The following is a 20848-nucleotide window of genomic DNA, read 5'->3' on the forward strand; positions in this document are numbered from 1 at the left end:
GTCTGTGGTTGCCATGTTTGTGAGGCAGTGGTCTGTGGTTGCCATGTTTGTGAGGCAGTGGTCTGTGGTTGCCATGTTTGTGAGGCAGTGGTCTGTGGTTGCCATGTTTGTGAGGCAGTGGTCTGTGGTTGCCATGTTTGTGAGGCAGTGGTCTGTGGTTGCCATGTTTGTGAGGCAGTGGTCTGTGGTTGCCATGGTGGAGACACAGCTGTATGATACAGGAAATACGGGCCCAGACTTCCTCTGATGTCGTCCCCCGAGACGCTCACATGACAGTACCTCGGGCTAGTCATGTGCTCTGCCTTGCCTTTAAGCAGGACGTGCTTCATTAAGGAGTGGAGGGACTCGCCGGTATCACACACACTGCCTAATCAATTAACCCCTGTGAACTAGGACTAACTCTCCATTCAAATGTGTAATGTAAATAGTGAATACACTTATTGTATGGATGTTGTTAAGTCTGAACCATAACATTTAGTCATTTAGCAGACGTTCTTATCCAGAGCAACTTACAGCAGCAATTAGTGTTAAACTGTAAGAAACAAAATGGTTGAGTTGTACCTGCTTGTTGTCTAAATATTGTTTGTCTCACAAACGCCACATAATCGGTTTAGAATGAACAGGGTATCCATTTAATATAGATTTTTTTTTCAACTTTTACCCCCTTTCTTCTCCCCAATTTCATGATATTCCATTGGTAGTTAGAGTCTTGTACGATTGCTGAAACTCCCCTACGGACTCTGTTTAGGCGAAGGTCAAGAGCCATGCGTCCTCTGAAACACGACCCAGCCAAGCCGCACTGCTTCTTGACACACTGCTCGCTTAACCCGGAAGCCAGCTGCACCAATGAGTCGGAGGAAAGACCGTCCAACTGGCTACTGTGTCAGCTTGTAAGCGCCCGGCTCGACAGAGCACTGCTGCACCACTTGGGAGGCCCTACGGTATCCATTTAATCTGTAACATAGGTTCCGTACTAAATGGCACCCTATTCCCTATGGTCAAAAGTAATGCACTATTTAGGGGACAGGGTACCATTTGGGACGGAGCCACATATAGTCAGAAGACATAGGCTACAACATCAACACAAGGACGTGAATGTTACTCTATTTTAACAAGTAGGTGTTGGAAGCATTTTTATAGCAGTTAGTCATTTTTGTCAAGTCCTCTAGCCAGAGGTATGTTCAAGAAGCAAAACGATGCAAAGAATTTTGGGCAACAGTCTTGGGCAAAGGGGTGAAATTAATGAAGTAGCTTGCTGTGGCAACATACCAATGCAATGACCGTCTGCCATATTGGGGCAGCCCAATGCTTCGCTTGTTGAAATCAAGTTAGTTTTAAACAGAGTGAAAGTGAATTGAGGGTTATTCAGTGAAAGTAAAAACAAGTGAATATGAAATGAGCAGATAAAGAAAGGGCCTTAGGATATGAGTGCAGTCAGATGTCATTACTAGATAGATTAGATAGTGATTGAATGTCTCAAAGAATCAAATAGCAGTTCATGCACTATGATTCTTCAGAGCAGTTCAAGATGCAGTCATATCATTACCGGAAGCAAATATCATCCTATAGTACAGATCAGGTTAATAAGCAATCAACCCCCACCACCCCTGTCCTACTCATTCATCTGTACAGATCAGGTTAATAAGCAATCAACCCCCACCACCCCTGTCCTACTCATTCATCTGTACAGATCAGTGTTTTTCTCAGCCAGCTAAAAATTAAAATAATACAATTGGTGACGAATGTGGTGTTTACTTCTGCCAAATTCATCAACAAGGTACTTTATTGATTCAAATCTATTTTTAATGGGACAATCATTTGCTTCCCCTATATGAACTCATCGTTTGGAGACAATAGGTTTTTACAGTATAGTGTATATAGTGTCAAAATGGTTGAAAAGTCAACCGTTTTACTCACTTGTAAGTCAACCCGTCGCCTTTAGAGCATAGCTCTTCTGCCGTTTGACCATCAGCGACAACAGACTGTTGTTGAGCAGATCTGCGATTCAAAACGTGTTGGCCATCATTACAAAGCGCCGCCCGCATATCGTCCATCATCGCTTGCGCTTAGGTTTGGACAGTTCGAGAGCGTACTTGCACAATACGGTTCTATTTGGCATTTGTATTGTGGTTGAACTAAACTTACTTGTAGGTGAGGCCGTCTCCAACGGAGAAAAGCTGTTGTGCGGAGAGTCCGTCTTCTGGGACATAGCCCGTACCACCACTGATCAGGTAATCAGCCATGCTGTCAAGTGAAAAGGATGACAAGCAGGCATTAGATTGTAGACATCGTTTAAAATGTAACATCAGATGCATTTTCAAATATAACTAGCTATCAATAGATGAAGGGTTAAAAGGTGACGACGCTTTGCGCCTGTGAATGACTATTAGTGCTGAGTGATTAACCCGAAACCCAGTTTTTTTTTTTAAACAAGGCATTTCGTTCAGGCCAAACCCAGATTCGTCCATCGGACTTGCCAGATGGTGAAGCATGATTCATCATTCCAGAGTCCAATGGCAGCGAGCTTTACACCACTCTAGCTGACGCTTGGCATTGTGATCGTGGGCTTGTGTGTGGCTACTCGGCCATGGAAACCCATTTCATGAAGCTCCCGACGAACCGTTCTTGTGCTGACGTTGCTTCCAGAGACAGTTTGGAACTTGGTAGTGAGTGTTGCAACCGAAGACAGAATTTTTACACACTATGCGCTTCAGCACTCCTGCTTAGTGTTCTTGTATGGCCTACCACTTCGTGGCTGATCCGTTTTTGCCCCCAGACGTTTCCACTTCACAATAACAGCACTTACAGATGACCGGGGCAGCTCTAGCAAGGCAGAAATGTAACTAACTTTTGAGATTGCATGGCTGTGTGCTCGGTTGTATACACCTCTCAACAACGGGTGTGGCTAAAATAGCCGAATCCACTAATTTGAAGGTGTGTCCACATACAAAGTATCTCTACCTGAAATTGATAGTTGTTATTCAGCAGTCAAAAAAGTATGCCTTGTTTACATTGAAGTAAACTGTCTGATTTTGTCAGACAGCAGCTCTATAGAGGTGAGATTACTTGAAATGAAAGTCATCAAATAAAACAAATGTAATATACAGAACTGAAATATTGTATTGAAGTAAAATAATGTGAATAAATGGTTAAGTAGTAATCATAGTCACTACCATCATGGACATTTTATTCACTGTTTCATTGTGTTGTTATTATCGAACCCGAAATCATGACTTTTTTTTAATAGTCAAACTGAAACCAAACCGACCTCACAAACACAGATCGCTGCGCACTAACGACTATGCGTTTTCAAAATGTGGATGACCCACTAACATCTATAAGAAACCTTTCTATTAGAGGTGGCATGCTGGCAAAATATAGCCTAACGAAATTAACCCTTTCATGCACGGTTGTGTAAATATCCATGCCTAATATAGCAGAAGCACTAATGTTAGTTACATGTTTAAATAAAACACGTTGCTTTACATTTTTTCATGTATATATATATATAATATATATATATATAATATATATATATATATATATATATATATATAAATAATATATATATATATTTACAATAAACACCAGGAAAATAGAGCACATCTTTATCTTTATTGCTTGTGGTGGCTGTCCATGCGAACAAAACAGCCATCAAGCGACACTATGAGCTAAAAAGTCATGTTAAACAATGATCTGTTCAGCAAAAACGTTTCCTTCAAGCACATATTTATCCAGACTACATACAGTGTTCTGGATAGCTGCTGAAAGGCAACCGTGAGCAATGCCTGTCAATACCGTAGCTAGCTAGCACTTACTAACGTTAACCGGCTACTGTACAGCTGAGCACTTAACAATGGTTACAATGCCTTGAGCACAAAATGCATGCGGGGAGAACAAAACATGGCTATATTAACGATTAATGACGAATCTAGCCAACTGTCCACAGCCTAAGTATTTATAGATTTCCATCCATCATATTATATCTTTAACATATCGTTTGCAATGTATTTTATCACCAAAGCTGCACTATAAATTAGCCATCTATTTTCTTGCCACGCAGGTCAAAATGAGTCAGTGCGTTATTCAGCAGGAGCATGTGTCAGCTAGCGGTAGCCGGCTAGCAAGCTAACTAACATGTTTCAACTCATTGCTGAAGATGCTCTGTATTCTATGCAATTAGCCACCTCACCACGTTCTTAGTCTTACTTACAGTTACGTTAAGAAAATGTGACACAAAAAATCAATTCCAGCCCGTTTTCTCCCTCTTGAAGCTGACCACGTTGAAGGTGTTCGGAAATGCGAACTTTCCAGCTGTAGCTAGCTAGCAAGTCCAAAATGAGCGGAAACAATGTGTGCTTTCTCTATTGTGGAGGTAACCAACCCACAATGAATTCCCCTACTACAAACTCAAGTGATGATGCGAGGCTGGTCCAAATTTGATTGCCTGTCGCTGCTACAGTGTATTCGCGTTATGAAGAAGAATATGTTCGCTGAAGCGTCGAAAATGGAAGCGTCACATCCCCTCTCCTCCCACGTGGGGCACTCATTGAATTTGGAAACGTGAGGGTAAACGTCTCAACTCAATCACAGACTTTACAGGTTAGTGAGATGATGTCCTTGTAATTTATGTAATATACCTATTATCTGCACTGCAGAGTGCAGACCATACATCTTTTGGAGGAGAAAATCATGCATTTATTCTACATTGAAATTGGCACTATAGTCTGGCAGTGCCAATGTCCACATATTATCATTTTATAACCCACATATAACCACATAAACAGCAGGCTCTCCTACCATCCGTTTTTGGAATATTAGGCCTTGGGCTTCTATTATCAGGATCAACAAGAATCTTAAATCATTAAAATGTGTAGAAATCAACTTTTTTATAGTGCGTATCTACTTATCAATGGAAAGTGACTTTTGTATTTTGACAAAACCCACAAATCAACTATTCTCAGATGGTTCAGTGAGGTGCAACGTTTGGTGGTATTAACTGAACAGCACCACTGTCAGATTTACAAGTCACATGCAACCAGTTACTAGTAACCAATTATACGGATGACAGTGGCATTTTCTATTCTAGATTGACCTCAACTGACCAGTAGAGCCAGCCAGGCTACATACCTCCTTAAATAGCCTAGATCACATTTTACACATTTACAGTAGATGAGGCTACACGTTGATGGAATTTGACCTCATTTTCTCCTTCTTATCGTATATATCATGGCCTATGACTTTCACTTTCAAATGCAGGACAGACTGTTTAAAACAGAAAGAGAGAATGGCCCCGTCCTTTATCATCTGTCGAGACCATTCAGATAATAAAAGCACAAAAGTCAATAGACCATTGGCATTCAAGCTGATGGATTTGGGAGAATCAGACTGAATTTTTTAGGCTTGGCCTATTGTACTGTATGTTGACCTGTGAATCCACAAGCATTGCGTACCGAACAGTTCCACACTCTCCCATGTCTGTGATGGTTCAGGGTTGGGAAGAGGAGCACAGACACACACACGTACACAGACATACACAGGCAGATGAAGTAGACCTCCCTCACAAGCACACACTTTTGTAAAAGAAGGATGGACCGCACATTGCTGTCAATACCATCAGTGGCTGACGGTGTTCACTGAGACAATTGCAACCTACCATCACGCAAGCAATGTCGCAATAAAGCAAGTTTTGTTCTTCCTTCTCACCATCGTTTCCTGGAGAGTGGGGAATTCTAACCCATGCACTCTTGATCCTGTGCATGAAATTGTGTGGGACTGCTGTAGCTGTGTGCACTCAACCAACACACAGATATTCAGAGCAAATAAAACCAAATGCATTTGTAATGGTGACTAGTGATCCACCCTGCATTAACTTAAAACAGAATTCGCCCCAAGTACATTTATCATGGGAATGGATGTACAGTGGGGCAAAAAAGTATTTAGTCAGCCACCAATTATGCAAGTTCTCCCACTTAAAAAGTTGAGAGAGGCCTGTAATTTTCATCATAGGTACACTTCAACTATGACAGACAAAATGAGAAAAAAAATCCAGAAAATCACATTGTGATTTTTTATGAATTTATTTGCAAATTATGGTGGGAAATAAGTATTTGGTCACCTACAAACAAGCAAGATTTCTGGCTATCACAGACATGTAACTTCTTCTTTAAGAGGCTCCTCTGTCCTGCACTCGTTACCTGTATTAATGGCACCTGTTAGAACTTGTTATCAGTATAAAAGACACCTGTCCACAACTTCAAACAGTCACACTCCAAACTCCACTATGGCCAAGACCAAAGAGCTGTCAAAGGACACCAGAAACAAAATTGTAGACCTGCACCAGACTGGGAAGACTGAATCTGCAATAGGTAAGCAGCTTGGTTTGAAGAAATCAACTGTGGGAGCAATTATTAGGAAATGGAAGACATACAAACCACTGATAATCTCCCTCGATCTCACCCCGTGGGGTCAAAATGATCACAAGAACGGTGAGCAAAAATCCCAGAACCACACGGGGGGACCTAGTGAATGACCTGCAGAGAGCTGGGACCAAAGTAACAAAGCCTACCATCAGTAACACACTACGCCGCCAGGGACTCAAATCCTGCAGTGCCAGACGTGTCCCCCTGCTTAAGCCAGTACATGCTTAGGCCCGTCTGAAGTTTGCTAGAGAGCATTTGGATGATCCAGAAGAAGATTGGGAGAATGTCATATGGTCAGATGAAACCAAAATATAACTTTTTGGTAAAAACCCAACTCGTCGTGTTTGGAGGACAAAGAATGCTGAGTTGCATCCAAAGAACACCATACCTACTGTGAAGCATGGGGGTGGAAACATCATGCTTTAGGGCTGTTTTTCTGCAAAGGGACCAGGACGACTGATCCGTGTAAAGGAAAGAATGAATGGGGCCATGTATCATGAGATTTTGAGTGAAAACCTTCCATCAGCAAGGGCATTGAAGATGAAACGCGGCTGGGTCTTTCAGCATGACAATGATCCCAAACACACCGCCCGGGCAACGAAGGACTGGCTTCGTAAGAAGAATTTCAAGGTCCTGGAGTGGCCTAGCCAGTCTCCAGATCTCAACCCCATAGAAAATCTTTGGAGGGAATTGAAAGTCCTTGAACAGCCCCAAAACATCACTGCTCTAGAGGAGATCTGCATGGAGGAATGGGCCAAAATACCAGCAACTGTGTGTGAAAACATTGTGAAGACTTACAGAAAACGTTTGACCTCTGTCATTGCCAACAAAGGGTATATAACAAAGTATTGAGATAAACTTTTGTTATTGACCAAATACTTATTTTCCACCATAATTTGCTAATAAATTCATTAAAAATCCTACAATGTGATTTTCTGGATTTTTTCTCATTTTGTCTGTCATAGTTGAAGTGTACCTATGATGAACATTACAGGCCTCTCTCATCTTTTTAAGTGGGAGAACTTGCACAATTGGTGGCTGACTAAATACTTTTTTGCCCCACTGTATATTGTCCCTTGGCCTACTCCCTGTGTGGCACTATTCCAGGAGCCCCTCTTCCAGTACTAAGCAAAGCACAGAGGGCCTTCCCAGGCTTGACAAGTACCAAGGTGATCTGGCGGGTACTGTGTCTGTGCATGAGTTCATTGCCTTAAATGTGGGTCACCCACAATATGGCTAAGAGATTCCTCTATGCACACCGGTGGCTATTTCAAGCATTGATTCAAACCCGATCCCATTAAGCTCTCCACCTGCTGCCCTAGCTGCAAGGCATAAGGGGGACCTGCCACTCCAAAAATAGCCTTGAGGCAGTTTCTGTTGTTTTGGCATCAGAGTACGCCACTGAATCATAGCTTTTCAATGTGTTTAGGGGCCACCCTCAGAATGACTTGCCATAAACCATATAAGACACAGGTGTCCTAGAGCTTCATTATGGGCTAACAAGGAGACTTAACTTCAAGGTTATTTACAAGCCAGGCTAAACACAGGGCTATGTGGCAGTGTAAACTGATACTACTCAATGGGCTGTATTTACATATTGTAACCATGGTGAAAGCAGAGTAATGAAAAGTAGTCAAAAGAAGTGGGAGGAACTAATGCTACAGCTTGAATGCTCATTAGTCAAATATACACTGAATATACAACAAATTAGAAACACCTGCTCTTTCCACGACGGGCTGACCAGGTGAATCCAGGTGAAAGCTATGATCCCTTATTGATGTCACTTATTACATCCACTTCAATCAGTGTAGTTGAATGGGAGGAGACAGGTTAAATAAGGATTTCTAAGCATTAAGACATTGATTGTGTGTGTGTGTGCCATTCAGAGGGTGAATGGGCACGACAAAATATTTAAGTACTTTTGAACAGGGTATGCTAGTAGGTGCGAGGCCACCGGTTTGAGTGTCTCAAGAAGTGCAACGCTGCTGGGTTTTTCATGCTCAACAGTTTCCCGTGTGTATCAAGAATGGTCCACCACACAAAGGACATCCAACCAACTTGACTGTGGGAAGCATTGGAGTCAACATGGGCCAGCTTCCCTTTGGAACGCTTTCAACACCTTGTCCATGCCCCGACCAATTGAGACTGTTCTGAGGGCAAAACGGGGTGAAACTCACAGGAAGGTGCTGAGGGCAGGACAGCTCATAATAATGGCTGGAAGGGAGTAAATGGAATGGCATTAGACACATTAAAACCATGTGTTTGATATATTTGATACCATTGGCTCAAGCCAATACCATGAGCCCGTCCTCCCCAATTAGGTGCCCTGTGGTGCAACTCTAACTCAGGTTGGATTTCAACATGAGTCAGCTCCAAAGTTGCTACGCTAGTAAACTATTCTACATTTCAGCAATTATCTAAAAATATTTTTTGCCTGGCCCTTCACTAATATGTTGTTCTTTTCAAATGGATGCCAGTTTATTTCACTAAGTAATACTCTAGTACAGCTTTAACCATAATCTTGCTTTGCCCGACTCACCTCTCGGGGCCAAAGCCAGCTTGGATGCGGGTGGCGCTGTATCGCTGTGCGGCAGTCTCATGCCCGTGCCCATGCCCATGCCCATGGGGGCTGAGGCGGAAGAGGTGCTCTGCGTCTTGGGGTGAGGGGTTGGAGCTGGGACGGGGTAGCTCTGTGTCCCCTACGATCCTCCGGTAGTCCATCTGGTGGCTGTCCCGCTCTCCATCCACCCCAAAGTGTTCGTAGCCGTACCCCTCCATGTTGGGTCCAATTGCCAAGCTCTCTTGCTCCAGTTTCTCACTCTGGTCGGTGACCTCACCGTCGCCCTCTGACCCTTCTGTCGGTGACGTCCCTCAAGTGGACTCAAGTCACGTAGGGACTGGGTGTTCCTGAACCGACCTACCAGCTCAAAACAATTCCCACAGAACAGAACGAATTAGAACGATCTCAGCCAACCAACCAGACAAGTCAAAGTCGCTGAGGACCTGAGTTGGAAAAACAGAGCTACTTGTGAGAGACATAACACGTTCTCTGGTTCAACACATTCTTATCTTGGTCTCATAGCTCCAGTGTTGTCTTTACCGTCAACTTTGTTGTCGAATCCCAGGTCAGATACAAAAATACTCAGAGAGATATGAGAGAGAGAGAGAGAGACAGAAAGAAGATAGTTATGTCCCTCCCTCCCCCGTCTCTGCGCAGGGTGCACCTGCAAACCAACCCACAGTGTCCGCTAGGCGTGTCAGGAGAGGGTGTCACCGTGGTAATGCTCCTGCCGAGATGGCATCGTCGTGGAAATGATGCCGGAGAGGCTTGTCGTCGTGGAGTCGTTGCCGTCCCAACGTTCCCCTTGCCCCTGTGGGAGAACTAATGCTCACTGACCTGAAGGGAGATTGTGGTGGGAATGGGAGGAGTGAGATGGCAGAGAGAAAGGGTCCAGACTAATAGAGGGAGGGAAAGGTGGAAAGAAAGAAAGAAAGAGAATGCCTGCAGGGATAGAGGAGAAGCAGAATGGGATACTCAGTGTGTTTTTGTCCAGTCGAGTGCTGCTCTATGAATCTCTCTGCGTACAGCTTAACCCTGTTTCCTGTCAGTGGCACACGTCGCTTTCACAAAGAGGATTGGGGAATTAGAATACAGTGGGCAGGAGATACATGCAGGAGGCAGAGAGGGCACTTAAACATACTCCAAACAGAATAGCACTGTTGCAAATGTGTGTGTGTGTGTGGCCGTGGGACAAACCCACAGTAATATAAAATAATTCCACAAACTGCTTGAGATAGTACCAAAGTATGGCCTTGAGGAGGATGCCTGGCTTGCCTTGGGCACAGACAGGTTCAGGGAGGTACAAACAGTGCTCACACTGCACCACAGGAGAGAGTGTAGCTAACACAAGGGTGACAGCTTCTTACATAGCCCCTGAAATACGCCTCAAATGTTCAGTACAATCTACAGTATATGCACAGTACAAACCATTCTGCTCCCAAAAACTGTGTGTGGATGTACCTTTATATAGGACAGTTTGAGGCCTGCACTCTTAACATCTTCCAGACAGTGTTTTACAAGCTTACAAAATAGTATGTTAAAGCCTCATTTGACTGGAGCATGGAGCTAGCTATAGCAACAACCAAGGTAGTGGGTTCAATTCCGGCATGGGCCCCACATAATGAATACTGTATAGTAGGCCTATACCGTGCATTCAGAAAGTATTCAGACCCCTTGACTTTTTCCACATTTTATTACGTTACAGCCTTATTCTGAAATGGATTCACATTTCTCCCCCTCATCAATCTACACACAATACCCCATAATTGCAAAGCAAAAACAGCATTTTAGAAATGTTTGCTAATAGAAATGGAATGATCACATTTACATAAGTATTCAGACTCTTTACTCAGTACTTTGTTGAAGCAAACTCCCTCGAGTCTTCTTGGGTATGACGCTACAAGCTTGGCAAACCTGTATTTAGAGAGTTTCTCCCATTCTTCTCTGCAGATCCTCTCAAGATCTGTCAGGTTGGATGGGGAGTGTCGCTGCACAGCTTTTTTCAGGTCTCTCCAGAGATGTTACATTGGGTTCAAGTCCGGGCTCTGGCTGGGCCACTCAAGGAAATTCAGAGACTTGTCCCGAAGCCACTCCTGTGTTGTCTTGGCTATGTGCTTAGGGTCATTGTCCTGTTGGAAGGTAAACCTTCGCCTCAGTCTGCGGTCTGGAGCAGGTTTTCATCAAGGATCTCTCTGTACTTTGCATTCATTTTTCCCTCGATCCTGACTAGTCACCCAGTCCCTCCCGCTAAAAAACATCCCCACAGCATGATGCTGCCACCACCATGCTTCACTGTAGGGATGGTGCCAGGTTTCCTCCAGACGCGAAGCTTGGCATTCAGGCCAAAGAGTTCAATCTTAATTTCTTCAGACCAGAGAATCTTGTTTCTCATGGTCTGAGAGTCTTTAGGTGCCTTTTGGCAAACTCCATGTGCCTTTTACTGAGGAGTGGCTTCTGTCCATAAAGGCCTGATTGGTGGAGTGCTGCAGATATGGTTGTCTTTCTGGAAGGTTCTCCTATCTCCACAGAGGAACTCTGGAGCTCTGTCAGAGTGACCATCGGGTTCTTGGTCATCTCCCTGACAAAGGCACTTCTCCCCCAATTGGTCAGTTTGGCCAGGTGGCCAGCTCTAGGAAGAGTCTTGGTGGTTCCAAACCTCTTCCATTTAAGAAGGACGAAGGCCACTGTGTTCTTGGGGACCTTCAACGCTGCAGACATTTTTTGCTATCCTCCCCCAGATCTGTGCCTTGACACAATCCTGTCTCGGAGCTCTGCGGACAATTCCTTCGATTTCATGGCTTGGTATTTGCTCTGATATGCCCTGTCAACTGTGAGACCTTATATATACAGGTGTGTGCCTGTCCAGATCATGTCCAATCTATTTAATATACCACAGGTGGACTCCAATCAAGTTGTAGAAACATCTCAAGGATTATCAATGGAAAAATGATGCACCTGAGCTCAATATTGAGTCTTATAGCAAAGGGTATGAATACCTATGTAGATAAGGTATTTCTGTTTTTTATTATTTTATACATTTACAAACATTTCTAAAACCTGTTTTCGCTTTGACATTATGGGGTATTATGTGTAGATTGATTAGGGAAAAAATGATTTAATCCATTTAGAATAAGGCTGTAACGTAACAAAATGTGGAAAAATTCTAGGGGTCTTAATACTTTCTGAATGCACTGTATATGTTGACAGAAAGTTGCAATGGGGAAAACATCTCTTAAATGGTCTCTTCTCTTCATTTTTAAAAAACAATGTCAGAGGAAGAGGCTGAGAAAGAGAAAGGGAAAGAAATAGGTTCCACTGAGAAAGAGGTATCTCCCCATCACCCCTTTCTCCCACTCGAGACCTGGTGTCTGAAAGGGGTCAGGAACAGGTGACTGAGTGTTTGTGACAGTTGCTCAGACTCGAGGACGGAAAATCCTCTTATGCTGCCCATGGAGAGCATAGCAACGCCCCATCCTCGTCCGTGCTGTCAACCCCCCCCCCCCCCAGTCAACCTCTCCATGGAACCCTCTTTTCACAGCTAGGTTAACACTGGAGCCGAAGCCTAGCGTGAGATCAGCACGCTTGTTACTCTAAACTTTTGTGGTAATCACACACTGCTATCTATGTGATATGTGTGTCAATTCAAGTTCAGATGTGCTCCTCTGTGTTGTTTACCCCCCTCCCCCCCATGCATGCACTGGATTACCATAATGATAATGGGTCTCATGTGCAAATGTGGAAAGGTGGTGTTGGCCGTACCCCTTTCCTGCAGTCAGTGATCAAAAGCACCCTCTTTGGTCTCATGGGTGGAATGTTATTAATTATAATTCATTATTATTACCGGTGGGTAGTAAACCGGCGCCGTCGAACGCCAGAGGGGATTAGCGGGAATAGGCGTGACGGTGATGTATATAAAGTGTCATATTGGGATGCAAACTCAAAATGTCAACTCTATATCTGACATGGTACAGGTGTCTTCTTTTTCTTAAGCCCATATCCATGTGTGTGAGGTGTATACTTTTGTTTCAAAGTGTATGTCACTGTGTGTGACCCTGATTTAGCCCACTGCGGTAAAAGGTTATTAACCTTCTGTCTTATGTAACCATACCAAATGTAACATATCATACTAATTTGAGTGCCCCAGATTTACATTTACTGTTACGTCCACTCTACACTGAGTATACAAAACATTAAGAACACCTTCCTAATATTGAGTTGCACCATCCCCTTTTGTCCTCAGAACAGCCTCAGTTCATCCAGGCATGGACTCTACAAGGTGTGGAAAGCATTCTACATGGATGCTGGCCCATGTTGACTCAAATGCTTCCCACAGTTGTGTCAAGTTGGCTGGGTGTCCTTTAGGTGGTGGACCATTCTTGATACACACAAGAAACTGTTGAGTGTGAAAAACCCAGCAGCATTGCAGTTCTTGACACAAACCGGTGCACCTGGCACCTACTACCATACCCCGTTTAAAGGCACTGAAATCTTTTGTTTTTCCCATTCACCCTCTGAATACCACACACACAATACATGTCTCAATTGTCTCAAGGCTTAATTTGTTTTATTTGACCTGTCTTCTCCCATTCATCTAGACTGATTGAAGTAGTATAGTGACATCAATAAGGGATCATCGTTTTCACCTGGATTCACCTGGATTCACCTCCATGACTATGTCATGGAAAGAGCGAGTGTTCTTAATGTTTTGTATACTCAATGAATGAGACCAGTCTTTGTGTGGACACTCATTGAGCAGAACTAAGACAAACGTCGGGCACGAGACTCCTCAACCCAGCGATGACCGAGCCCGACAACAGAGCCCTGTGTGTGTGTGTAGACCTCCATCAGATGACCTGAATACAGAGTCCCCCTGCCTAACTCATGTCACATTCAGCCACTTTGTTAGAACAGTGCTCTCTCTTCACAGAACACTCCCTAGGCCAACACTAGACTACTTTGTCAAATTCACTTTCTTCTCTTTTATTCTAGACATAATCCTATTTGTTGGACTTCACATCTCTCAAAGCCCAATTTACATATGCATGCAATGTAAGAACTACAAGTAGATAAGCAAAATGACGTTGTGTAGCAAAAGTACACAGAGGTGCAGCCCTCCAATTTTAAACTCAATGCAAGTACTGGTACGCTGGATCGCCATGAGACGCAAACATTTTGTCCAAACACTCACTGCTTGATCCTCATGTTTGCGGCTTTGACCATGATTTGTCTAATGTTGGGCATTGAATATGGCCCACCATCTTGTGGCCATCATCTCTCCACCAGAGGAGGCTGGTGTCACGGGCGTCTGAAGAAGAGGACCGAGGTGCAGCGTGGTGAGCGTACATTTATTTTTATTTAAGATAAATGTCGCCAACAAGACCATGAAGCTCAACAGTGCTAAGTGCCTCAAACAAAGTTAACTACCCACACTGAAAGGAGGGAAAAAGGGCTACCTAAGTATGATTCCCAATCAGACAATGATAGACAGCTGTCCCTGATTGAGAACCATACCTGGCCAAAACATAGAAATAAAGAAACATAGAATGCCCACCCCACATCACACCCTGACCTAACCAAATAGAGAAATAAAAAGTCTCTCTAAGGTCAGTGCGTGACAGCTGGTGGGAGGAGATATAGGAGGATGGGCTCATTGTAATGGCTGGAATAGAATAAATGGAACAGTATCAAAAACATCAAATATATGGAAACCACAAGTTTGACTCCATTCCAGCCCGTTCCTCCCACCAACCTCCCCTGCAATATAGCCTCATTGAATACAGTATTTAAAATGTGTTGTTGGGGATTTTATTTTTCATTGAGTTACTGCGTTAATGTATATTGTGTTACAGTGGGTTATTTTGTACCGCACAGACATTAGGTTGTCATCGTTTTACCCCAATGTGCATCTTTATTCCCCTAATGGCATTAGCTGGAACAGAAATATAGTAATCTGAGTAAAAATGACTTTGACACCCCTGTGCCAGTATTTATCAAGAGTCTCAGAGCTGGAGTGTGGATCTAGGGGCAGGTCCTCTACCCCTGTCCATAATAAGCTGATCCACTGTGATCTGAAAGACAAAAGTGATACTTGATCATCATTCGTACTCTGAGGCATTGTTAAATATAGACCCTGGTCTGATGTTGCACTGCATTTCACATCTTGACACTCTCTACCAGATGGCACAGGTAGGTGTATAAGAGCCCCCTGTTTCAAGTGTCTCAGAGTAGGAGTGCTGATTTAGGATCAGTTTAGACTTTTAGATCACAATGAATAAGATTACATGGATAGAGGAACCTGATCCTACACCAGCACTCCTATGGATGTCGATTAAGGAAGCCCCCGAACCTCTCTCATTCAGAGGGGTTGGGTTAAATGCAGAAGACACACTTCGGTTGAATGTGTTCAGTTGTACAGCTGACTAGGTATTCCCCTTTCCCTAATACACTGAGACGCTTATAAAACGGGCCCAGGTTGGTGCCATGGTGTTATACTGTTAATCATCGCCATCTAGTGGTCATGGACTTTTAATGCAATTTCCCCTGTGATTTCCTCCACACATTCCTTCTGAGGACAAGCTACTAATCATTGGGCATTCCCCAGTCAAATCGAAATCATTTTTATGTATTTTTTATTTTTTTGTCACATGCGCTCCAAATACAACAGGTAGTAGACCTTACAGTGAAAAGCTTACTTACGAGCCCCGAACCAACAATACAGTTTAAAGAAAAAGTAACAAGAAATTAAAGAGCAGCATGAAAATAACAATAGTGAGAATATATACAGGGTAGTCAATGTGTGGGGGCACCGGTTAGTTGAGGTAATATGTACATGTAGTTAGAGTTATTAAAGTGACTTTGCATAGATGATAACAACAGAGAGTAGCAGAGGTGTAAAAGGGGGGGGGGGGCGACAATGCAAATAGTCTGGGTGGCCATTTGATTAGATGTTCAGGAGTCTTATGGATTAGGGGTAGAAGCTGTTTAGAAGCCTCTTGGACCTAGACTTGGCTCTCCGGTACCGGTAGCAGAGAGAACAATCTATGACTAGGGTGGCTGGGTTCTTTGACAATTTTTAGGGCCTTCCTCTGACACCGCCTGGTATAGATGTCCTGGATGGCAGGAAGCTTTGCCTCAGTGATGTACTGGGCCGTACAGTAGCTATAGCAGGCAGTGATGCAACCATGCTCTCGATGGTGCAGCTGTAGAACCTTTAGAGGATCTGAGGACCCATGCTAAATCTTTTCAGTCACCTGAGGGGGAATAGGTTTTGTCATGCCCTCTTCACGACTGTCTTGGTGTGCTTGTTAATTTGTTGGTGATGTGGACACCAAGACCTTGAAGCTATCAACCTGCTCTACTACAGACCCGTCATTGAGAATGGGGGCGTGCTTGGTCCTCTTTTTCCTGTTGTCCACAGTCATCTCCTTTGTCTTGATCACGTTGAGGGAGAGGTTGTTGTCATGGCACCACACGACCATGTCTCTGACCTCCTCTCTATAGGCTGTTTCATTGTTGTCGGTGATCAGGCCACTGTTGTGTCATCTGCATTATATTATGTCTGGTGGGGATTGCCCAGTCGTGGAAAAAGTACCCAATTGTCATACTTGAATAAAAGATCAAAGTAAAGATACCTTAATAGGAAATGACTCAAGTAAAAATGAAAGTAACCCAGTAAAATACTACTTAAAAGTCTAAAGTCTAATTCCTTATATTAAGCAAACCAGACAGCACAATTTGTATTCATTTTTTTACGAATAGACAGGGGCACGTCATTTCAACATCTAGTTTTTATTTACATTTGGTTGAGTTGTGAACTAACGTGAATTCAACTTGAAATCAACAAAAAATGTCACCATGTCATTGGACAGGTTGAAAAAAAGGGAAAACTTATTTTATTTTGATTACTTTTTGCAAATCCAATCAATTTTACACATTGACTCAACATCAGCAATTTAAATGTTTTGTTGTTTAAATTACATGGAAACAACCTTGAATCAACCAGAAACAAAACAATGTCACCAATTTAAAAATGGACCTGAAGAGGGACCTTAAAAAAGCCAAGTCAAATAATTGATATGCTATTATTCAGAATATTATTTGTTTATTTAACCTTTATTTAACCAGTAAGTCCCATCCTTTGTTAACTTTTACCCAGAGTGCCTTTAGCAGCTCAGTGAATTTCCATCCATTTGCTTCCTGTGGTCAATGTCAAGTCCTTGGAGAAACATGAGAGTGTATGACTGACTGACCGCAAATAGCAGGAGACAGGCCACAATAGGCCTACAACAATACTGACTCATTGGTTGATTCACTGATTCTACAGAAAGCTGAAGCTTAAAATGTGAAATTTGCTGGGCGAAACTAGTACCCAAATCATCAGCCTAATGTGGAAGTTCCCTTTTCAGTGTACATCTGTCTGATTATATATGAAAGCCAAAAGGTCACTCAAGGGGTAGAGGAGGGTGTGGATTTATGTTAATTAATAGTACTGTACAAGTAAACCACAGAGTATGAAGCTGAACCTATTAATGTATGTGTAATCACTCTCTTTGACGCACACAGAAAATAGCCTAAAGCAAAATGTGTCTCAGAACTGTGGGTTAGAATGCATTGTGCAACAACTCCTAACTTCCCAGAGCTACTTATTGAGTGGATTGTCAAACAACTACAGTCTAGGGTGGTTATATCCTTAACTGCTATGTCATTTTATTTGTTGACGGGATGGGAATAGGCTAAATATAAAATATGTAGAGCACTTGTCTTATCACACAGGTAGGTAGAGTTATTAAAGTGACTATGCATAGATGATAACAACAGGGAGTAGAAGAGGTGTAAAAGAGGGGGGCGGACGTCCAACCAAGTCCAATCAGACTTCAGTAGCCTTTTCTGCCATCTTGCGTGAGTTATATGTGAAAGAGACTAACATTAAATCATTAGCAGGCCTATGTATCAAGAATTGGAAATTCCCAACGATTTGATGATGTCAGTACACACAAGCCTTGAAGCAAGAGAGCGCTGCGATGCATCATGACATTGCAACATTGCCGTGTGATATCAAGAGGGGGGTAACTTATTTCCCTCGACTGTTTTCAAAGCGTTTTAAAGAAAATTTGAGGAATATCTAAATCCCGTGTCGTCATTAGCAAGGAAAGTCTGTCTTCCACGCCAATCTTGGGGCGAGAGTTCTACTACTCTGCACAAGTTGAAGTTTAAAATCGTCAGGCATATTGTAAGTACTCAACAGTTTCTGGCAGCGTTCCGTTTGGTAGTCTACTTTCCCACCACGCGGTTAATGTGTGGTTGCGTTCCCGGTTATGTAATAGTAATTTATTATACGTTTAGGAAAATACATGGAAAAGAGTACAAACAACAAAACACATGTAATTAATATCATTTCTGTTTGTGAAGGTGACGCTGTGGTTGTTCAACCCAAGACCACTTCCATTTAACTGGAGAAGCTATGATGACAGACGTCTTGAAGATGTTTTTTATCGGGACAGCGTTCACTGTCCTCGCCGCGCTGATGGGAATGGTGGATTCATTTGGTGGTCTCATGTATGTCCAAGACGCGGATCCTGCAGATTATTTACAGTTGGACAGCAGTACTGACAGACGGATGTCTTCAACCCATTCGAGAGGTTCAGGGAGTACCAAACGCATTGAATCATGATGAGGACGTCATGTGGAGTGGAATTAACACGAACAGGCTTGGTTTATGTTATGTTTTCGTTTGTAAATGACTGCTTGCACTGTACAATGTGTACACAGATTTTTACAAAACATTATTGAGCCTTTCATCATGGTTCGCTTTCAGTTTCACTAGTTGGTGTCCCACTCCCATTGTGCAGAAACTGGCTGAATCAGCGCTGGTTCCACGTCATTTCAACCCCCGAAAAATCTATGTGACGTTGAATGAGCGTGGATTGGATTTGTAAAAAGTCATCAACGTATGGGCACTCTGTCTCTTTTTTTAACCTGAATCCAATGACATTGTGATATTTTTTGTTTGTTGAATTGTGCAATTTAGAACTAGACGTCGAACTGACTGACGTCTGTGCGCAGTGGGGTTTGATTTATACAGGTCACTACGGATTTGATGAGTTGTTTAATTTGTTTTGCACATTTGAAGAACACCCTAGTTGATGTATATAGTAGGCTATTACTAAAGTATTAGGTCATATTGACAGGTATTACTATGTAGTTATATCCACTCTATACTATACTAATACTTGGTAGGACAGCAGGTAGAGCGTTGGGGCAGTAACTGAAAGATCGCAGGTTTGAATCCCCGAGCTGACTAGGGGGAAAAATATGTCTGTTCACTTGAGCAAGTGACTTAATTTAGCAAACGCTAAATCGCTCTGGATGGGAGCGTCTGCTAAATAACAAAAATGTACTAATCTGTATACATGGTATTTGCCTATATCATGTAGGCTATTTGTTGTATATTGAAGATCATATCATGTCTAAAAGAAAAAGGGCTACATTATGCACTAATTGACTCTTCATCATGCACTGTAATATTGTGTCATAAAGAAAGTTGTAAAGAATAAACACTTTTATAGGCTATTGTCAATAAAATGAATAGACACTATTGCTTGTTTTTTGACCACTCCCTTTTTTTTTGTATGAATGAATGAAGATGCAGGATAAACCAAGCCGGATGCCATATCCTTACATAGCTTTGCTTTCAAATATACAGTAACATGAGTAACCTGCTTCATTGATCACACAGCATAAACTAGGGCATAGTATAGGCTACAGGTGTTTTCCATCACAGGACACAGGAAACCGAATAAAGCAAATGAACTGAAAATGCAAAATGATGAGAAAACATGACAAAGTAGATGTCTAACTATTCTCAATGTTCAACTGAAAGTTTATGTATCAGTTTTGTATCGACCAACTTCTGTAATGATGTAGGCCTTTACGTCACTCAGAATCAGTATAGTCCTTAGGTTGGCCTTTTTAGCCACTGGGGCTATTATACAATGCTACTGTTGACTGACATGCGATGCTTTTATGCCAGGCTATTAGCCACTGGTGCTACTAGCCACATCATTTTGTACTATGCCCTTGCATCTAAGATGTAAGTTGCTCTCTCATCTTGCATATAATTTGATTTGATATACTTCATTGTCCCAGAGGGGAAATTTGACTTGGACAATTAAAGAGTGATGCTGATTCCACAAAAATACATACTATCAATTGACACAACATACATAGAATAACACCCCATCATACACCCACTCAAAAACATGTTGTTCATGCCAGCAAGGCTGTGACTTAGGTTCCACATGATGGAAGTCCTACAGGCCAGTCTCCAGTCCATTATCGCTATCCCCCTAATCAACCTCTGTGTTTCCCCTGCTGTTTACAAAATCATGGGGACAAAATAATGTTGATATCTGTTCAGCCTGCATCTCGGCATAACGGGTTCTCAAACTTTTTGGGGCCGTGGAACCCTTTTGTGACAGCAAATTTGTAAGGGACCCCCCTGATAATCAGAACACAACTCCAGTGTTGTACATGGCTGGACGAACCAAGTCTCATGCCTTGTGATGGAACATTTTAAAGGCCCACTTACTGGCATCGGAGAGAACATTTAGCAGTTTTCTAGCTAATTTCCTGCAGTTCTATGCATTTTATCATGGGGCAGAGAGATTGTTTGTTGTTCCAACTTGAAAGCTAATATCCTGCAATTCTACACACATTGTACAGTTTTTGCCGAGTAGCGCAGCGGTCTAAGGCATTGCATCTTAGTGCTTAAGGCGTCACTACAGACACCGTGGATCGAATCGAATGTTTTGTACCCTCTAAACTTAATCCACAGATCCCTTGAAAAAAATCTGTTGTTATTAGTAAC

General features: G+C 42.7%; 1 protein-coding gene and 1 long non-coding RNA gene across 5 annotated transcripts in view; one reads left to right on the plus strand and one right to left on the minus strand.

The window, feature by feature from the left end:
• Positions 1-9282, minus strand: part of LOC139378431 (inosine-5'-monophosphate dehydrogenase 1b-like) — a 28128-nt gene extending 18846 nt beyond the window's left edge. The window contains exons 1-3 of one of the 4 annotated variants that reach the window (XM_071120599.1): positions 8962-9282; positions 2146-2244; positions 1918-1998 (exon numbers count right to left, since the gene is read on the minus strand). In XM_071120599.1, coding sequence (XP_070976700.1) covers positions 1918-1998; positions 2146-2244; positions 8962-9200 — 419 coding nt within the window. In that variant the 5' untranslated portion in view covers positions 9201-9282. Of the gene's footprint in view, positions 1-1917; positions 1999-2145; positions 2245-4213; positions 4525-8961 lie in introns of those variants that run through there. The other 3 variants (XM_071120601.1, XM_071120600.1, XM_071120602.1) reach the window with 3 other exon arrangements.
• Positions 9283-17954: 8672 nt separating this feature from the next.
• On the plus strand, positions 17955-19576 carry LOC139379288 (uncharacterized). The gene is made up of 2 exons (XR_011628378.1): positions 17955-18211; positions 18391-19576. It is a non-coding gene; the product is annotated as an uncharacterized lncRNA (long non-coding RNA).
• The last annotated feature ends 1272 nt before the right edge of the window (positions 19577-20848 follow it).

This window comes from Oncorhynchus clarkii, chromosome 21 (assembly GCF_045791955.1).
Source record: "Oncorhynchus clarkii lewisi isolate Uvic-CL-2024 chromosome 21, UVic_Ocla_1.0, whole genome shotgun sequence".
Lineage (NCBI taxonomy): Eukaryota > Metazoa > Chordata > Actinopteri > Salmoniformes > Salmonidae > Oncorhynchus > Oncorhynchus clarkii.